This window comes from Genypterus blacodes, unplaced genomic scaffold (genome assembly GCF_046128005.1).
Source record: "Genypterus blacodes isolate CSIRO-AG114 ecotype Tasmania unplaced genomic scaffold, CSIRO-AGI_Gbla_v1 ptg000030l_1, whole genome shotgun sequence".
NCBI lineage: Eukaryota > Metazoa > Chordata > Actinopteri > Ophidiiformes > Ophidiidae > Genypterus > Genypterus blacodes.
This window is the reverse complement of record NW_027466843.1, coordinates 2,200,001-2,206,464: the sequence shown is the minus strand read 5'-3', so window position 1 is coordinate 2,206,464 and position 6,464 is coordinate 2,200,001. Positions and strand designations below refer to the sequence as shown.

Here is a 6,464-nt window from a genome sequence, read left to right as displayed (position 1 = left end):
GGGCGCGTGCCAGCAGCTGACTCCGCTTGAGAGACACGCGTGCGCTCGGCCCCAAGCCACGCCCACGCACACACTGAGCCCCCTGTGTGCGTGTGTGTGTGTGTGTGTGTGTGGGGGGGGGGGGGGGGGGGGTCTGCGCGCGTGCACGAGAGAGAGAGAGAGAGAGAGAGAGAGAGAGAGAGAGAGAGAGAGAGAGAGAGAGACGAATTTATGTTATGAACAAATGTGTCCGTAATAAGAAAAGAAAACGACAACAAAAACAAAACAAAAACTTCAAGTCAAGACTATGATAGTTGAAGAAAACATGGTTGGTGGTGATTAAATGCTTTATTTTAATCATTTAAGCCCAGATAATATTCCCCAAGGTGCTGTTCCATTTAGCACGTCATCAGTGTATGTACATACCTGAAATCCGCAAACCAACAAACCACACCAATTACACGTTTGTGTGTGTGTGTGTGTGTGTGTGTGTGTGTGTGTGTGTGTTGGCTTCACAAACACATGGCTCACATTATCGCTGTGCAAATTGGAGCAGCATGCAGGTTTGAATCAGCATCCTGTCTGCTCAGTGTCATCTTGTGTGCCGGATTACTACGGACCACATTATGCTCATCCTTACAGCCGTCAAACATTATGCTTGACCTTTACTCAAAAACCCATTGTTCTAAAACGTGGGGTTGATTGATAAGTTTTGAACCCAGCACAGTACCCCAGAAATGTTTCTTCAGGAGTTATTTCTTAAACAAAGGTTGCCGAAGAACTAAGTCAAGCTGGGTCAAATCAGGTGAAAATGGGCGGATGCTGCTTTACTTCAAATTAAAACCACAATCGTGATAAGATATCTGTGTGTGTGTGTGTGTGTGTGTGTGTGTGTGTGTGTGTGTGTGTGTGTGTACAGTCACAGAATCAGACACTTAGGCACCTCTGGAATCTGCAAGTTCTAATCAGATAAAAAACAATGTTGATGATGTCAATGCGTGAAGAAATATAAACTACTAAAACAATAAAGGAGCATGTTTCCATTGTCACATTTCTGTTATTTAAGGTCCTATAAATACAATAACATTCATTGTACGTCTTGTTGGAGCAGACATATCTCCGACTAGCTTTTAGCATGGTTGAATGTCTATTTCTTAGAATGCTGTGTTGTTCCTTTAGTTATTTTGTGTAGTATATTCTAACAACTCCATAAAATATTACAGCCAAAAAGCTACGTGGTTCAGAACTTATCAATCGTGGCTGTTATACAGGACTTTGAATGTGTTTGGGTGTTTTGTGGTCAATTCTTTTTGCTATTATATTCTAGCTCGGGTGTGTTATATGTGTGAGTGTTTTGGTCCCGCGTGGGAAAAGGGATCGGGTCGCACACGGGGAAAAGTCACACGTGCGCTCTAAACGCCTGTTTGGTCCTCGGACGGTTTTCCCGTGAGAAAACAGTCGGGACGGCAAGCATGTTACTGACTCGTCACATTCCCCTGGACAGCCAGAGCAATGTAACGCATTTCGAGAAATACCGACACACACACACACACACACACACACACACACACACACACACACACACACACACACACACACACACACTCTCTACTCCTCTGTCCTTGAGAAAAACACAAATACTACCACTGTGCTGTTATAGAACTTCTGTCTTTGATTGTTACGGAATGAAATGAAAGCAGCAGTAATGATGCGTTCAAGACAATAGGAAAATGCTCCATGGCAACATTAACAAACGGGTTCTGGCTTTTTTCTTTCAACCTCCATTGTTATTTCTGTATATAAAGACACTCTGCTTTACAGACACAATGTCAACAGACCAACAGATTAGGTTTGGACCGATGACGACTTGCTTAAACCCCAGTGACCTGAACTAGTGACCTGAACGTCTCAGTTGGGATTTGATAATCCTGCTAAAGTGAAGCAATTTTGCACGGCTGATCCTCAAATATGATACAATATCTGATAAGTGTATGAAGCCTCCAGAGTAATTGAAGCTTCACAGACTGCTACATCAGACAGGTTTGCAGGCTGGGTTAGTGATCCTTTATGAAGTGTGTCCAGGAGAGATCCCTCAATGGTCCGGCTATAAACCGAATAGTCTTTGTGTGTTGCCGTTCACCCCTCTGGAGCAGGTTTGCCATCACCAAGGCTGGATTGCTGATGCCATGGCTTCTCCAGGCGGCCTTTGGGTGTTTCCCTGAAGCAGTGAGACGTTTGATTGAGAGGATAGAGACTCTATATATCTCCCACCTATATATTGAGACGTCAGGGTGGATTTTCATCACTCACTTCTACACATGAGGCATTGTTTTGTTTCTGAGATAGATTCAAACTCGACCAAAAAACACAACAGAGGCACGCAGGGCAAGTCGGCCTGACCGGAGTCTAATCCTGTCACAACAGCAGAGTTAATCTGGGCTGTTGATGTGCCGCTTGACCTTGTGCGCTCCGTCACCATGTGAAGTATTTAGAGAGCAGCAGCGCCTCTGACCCACACTCCTCATCCTCCTGTGGTCACCTGGCTCTTCTCATGCAGCCTGACAAGAGGAGGACAGGACAGGAGCCTCCGTCTGTCCACACACTGCTTCCTAAAGGAGCCTTACACATTCCTCCCAGTTTACACATTTCACAACCATCATTTCCTTGCTACTCCACGTGCAGACGACTTGATTTAGCTGGGGAACAAAGCGAGCATTCTTCTACTAATGGTCACTGGGGCAGCTTAGCGGGAAGGTGTTGGTAGTTTGAGGTGCCTTGCTCAAGGGCAGGTTGACAGTAGGTTTTGAGGGGAAGACTATTCACTCGTTTTGCAGCACAGGCATGCAAAGTCACACACACGCAAAGTCCAATAAATCTAGGCATGTGTGTGTGCGTGCGTGCGCGTGTGAACGAGGGGGAGAGAGAGAGAGAGAGAGAAGATTGAACCAAAGGAATGTGGTAAAGTTCCAGGTGAATGAAGGCCTGCATTGTGTGACCTCCGTGAGCTCGCTTCACCCAAACACACCCCACTCTTATCACTCTCTTATCTGCTTTACTGGAGAGAACGTGCAGCTGTCTAAGTGTGTGTGTATGCGTGTGTGTGCGTGTGTGTGCGTGTGGGTGCGTGTGGGTGTGTGTGTGTGCGTGTGTCTGCACACATCTACCGGTTTATTTGCCCAGCAAGGGCAAGCAGGCTCCAGGGTCAGGGTTAGTCATTGTGTGTGCGTGTGTGTGGTTGTGTGTTATCAGGTTTGATGTCTGCAGAGAGATGGAGTGTAAACACAGTGTAAAGCTCTGTTTACTCTCTTTCAGAGTCACTTCCATAGATTCTCCATTAGAGTCCACTCTGATCATCTACCAAGTGCTTTATCACGAGTGGCAGGGCCGAGTAAAGGCGACACCATGTATTTACAAAGAGCACCGCCTTCTTTAAACAACCCCCTTTGGTTCCTTCTCTTCTGAATCACAGGTCCCATTTAGTGGGCATCTATCTAAGGCACAATACAGCTCTGTGACTGCATGTCCTTTTAACACCAGCGGCTCAAACCTCTTGCACTCTCTCCGTTCTAACACACAAACAAATGTGTCTCCTGTAATCTCATGTCAGGAGAGGATGTGTGTTTGTTTCTTCAGTACAAAATCCCCAGTTGGGAATCCCCAGTCTACCCACAGCCGAGAGGGAAAAGAGCCCCCACGTCAAAAGTACCTAAATGTGATGTTACTATGGAGACCTAAACGTGACCCGCAAACATCACCAATATACGAAGCCGACGATGTTCCACCCTTGATGTGCGCAGGGACACACAAAAAGGTCTAGATGTGTTAAGTGACGAAGAGAGTCTTGGGTCCTGATGTGAAACAGTGGGCTAAACCAGACCTCTTCTAAAATCAGCAAACTCAAACCTCACTTCTCACTTTGCGGGGTGATTCCGTGCTACTGTATGTTGCAAAAGGTAGCAGAAAGTTGGCAGAGTAGAAGACCCCCCTCCAATGTTTGACCATCGCTGTTGCTTCTCTACAAACTGCTGTGGCTTAGATTTACAGTAAAGGCAAACCGCCTCTGCAACCCAGCAAACACCAGTGTGGAGATCTGTGGGAAAAGGTCTGTTTACCTTTGGGCAAGAAGAAAAACTCCACACTCTGTGAGGTAAAATAAACTCTCTGTGTGTGTGTGTGTGTTTATGAATCAGATCTGTGCTTTCTTAAAGAGGTTATTGTTCTTTAGATTTCATAAGAGACCCAAAGCAAGAAAAGCAAACATGCGTTGTATCCATGTTGGTACATTTCTTACAGATGTGTACTGTATCTAATTCGGATGATTGCATGACAGATTAGAGTTTGCAGTCATGAATCACCATCCTAACAGTTTAATCACCCAGTAGCATATCCTGTGAAGAGACTTTGAGTTTTGTTGTGTGGTACGGAGTCAGGCTGACATGACTGCCTGCTGTGTGTACCTTCAGTCAGGCTGGTCTGCTTTGTACAACTTTATTCAACAAGTGCACAGGTTGTAAAATACAAAAGTCAACTTCGAACACCGAAAATTTGCAATCCTCCAATGATCAACATTGGTAACCGTGGTATCTTTTTACTTTTCAATACTCAAACCGTAACTTCTCAATCCTGCTCTACTCGACACATGGTACTACCTGTTTTCCATTCCTCTCAGCCTTCTCATTGAAATCAGGTGTGTTTAGCCAACCAACATCTAAGAGGTGTGTGTAGAGCTGGGCTGGGTATATTAGAAGTCATATATGACTTCTAATGCAACAAGAAAGAAGAAGAAAACATCAAGCATTCGCCCGTAAAAAACTTTAACTTTGAGGGTAAAAAACTTTAACTTTGAGGCTGATGAGAATAATCAGAACCGATTGACACCGAGTGATAAAAACACTCTCACTCTTGTCAATGATAAACAGTCATTTGTCAGTCTTTACATAAAAGGAGCGTTTTACATGCAAAAGTAGAAGCTTCCCTCCTCCTCTTGTATTTGGGTTGTCCTTCAAACTATTCCAGGGTTTTCCCTTCACTCTTTCCTGTTATCATCCACCTATCCTGCTATCCTGCAGTTTGTGCATATGTGTATGTGTGTGTGTGTGTGTGTGTGTGTGTGTGTGTGTGTGTGTGTGTGTGTGTGTGAGGGGGGTGCTACTCTACATTCCTCTCCCTGTTAAAGCTGCAGCACCCTCTCTTCTCCATCCCTCCATGCGGTCAGTTGAAATGATAGTAGTCGGTTCCTTCTCTCAGCTGCAAAGAGTTGAGGTTTTCCTCCAGCGCCCCTCCTGTCATGTCCTACAGGCGTGACATGGAAAAAAAAGTGTGGAAGGAGAAAATTGCAGGTCGGACTGAACAAGCACAAATTTGCTAATATCGCTGTCATCGGCGGTAACACAAGAAACACTCCCGTTTGTCACACTGAGCCGTTTGCTCCATCTTTGAATGCCTCCAGTGTTTCATCTGTGCAAAACTAAACCTTGCAATCCAAACTCACCTACAGTGAATTGGCAAATATACAAAGGTCAAATGAGTGTGTGTGTGTGTGTGTGTGTGTGTGTGTGTGTGTGTGTGTGTGAGGATAATAGTAATTGGACATCTGGGTGAATTACGTGTGTGATTGTGTCCAGGTGTGTGTGTGTGTGTGTGTGTGTGTGTGTGTTAGAGACAGACAGACAGAAGCCAGGTCCAGGTCTTCTCGTCCTCAGACTTAGGGCAATTACTACTCTCAACTCCCGTAATTGACCAATTAGGAGCCCCCGTAGGTGGGGTCACTGTAGATTTGATGTCTGAATCTCACAGAGTGATAAGCAATTATTTGGACTCACTGTGTGTGTGTGTGTGCGTGTGTGAGTGTATATTAATTGTGAAAAGTGAACTAGTCTTTGAGGTAAGTCTATGTATGGACTATACAGAACTTAGATGCAGTGCAGTGTGTTATTTTAAACTTTAAATAAGTTAAAATGAAATAAAAACAAACAATGGCAAAAATCGGATATTTGTCAAAACATGATTCCATGATTGTGAACATTCGTCTGCTTTCTCTGCCCATTTCCTGCCCGCCTCCACTGTGTGCATGTGTGTGTTATGTCCAGTGCCAGGCACACGCCCTCCATCATTATGTCATTAAGTGAGATTACAGACCTGAGGGACACACGGTCAGCAACGGCAAACATACAGCACACAAACACGCGCTCCGCTTACCAGTTTGACGCAGATGATGAAGGGACAGGATGCATCTTTGTAGTGTAGAACTGGGATCTTCGGCTTAGGTCTTTCCTGGGAAAGGGTCAAGAGAGAGAGCGGAACAGAGTCCTTATACAGACCACATCACTGTTGGTCACAGCTTAGATTTCAAAGAGATCCGCTGGTTTGACTGCGAGATCATAGAAGAAAGGATGAATCATGGCTTTAAAGCCTCTGTCCTTGGTTTGACAAAGACCTTGCAGCCCTGCTTACTGTGTCTTAATTTGTTTTTACATTTCAGTCAT

The 6,464-nt window shown here is 44.9% G+C and overlaps 1 protein-coding gene across 1 annotated transcript in view; it reads right to left on the bottom strand.

Annotated features, from left to right (window-relative positions):
* Positions 1–5,047: 5,047 nt before the first annotated feature.
* qtgal (queuosine-tRNA galactosyltransferase) overlaps positions 5,048–6,464 on the bottom strand; it is a 10,080-nt gene continuing 8,663 nt past the window's right edge. The window contains exons 11-12 of the mRNA XM_076145564.1: positions 6,178–6,252; positions 5,048–5,271 (exon numbers count right to left, since the gene is read on the bottom strand). Of these exons, the coding sequence (XP_076001679.1) occupies positions 5,191–5,271; positions 6,178–6,252 (156 nt within the window). The 3' untranslated portion in view covers positions 5,048–5,190. The remainder of the gene's footprint in view (positions 5,272–6,177; positions 6,253–6,464) is intronic.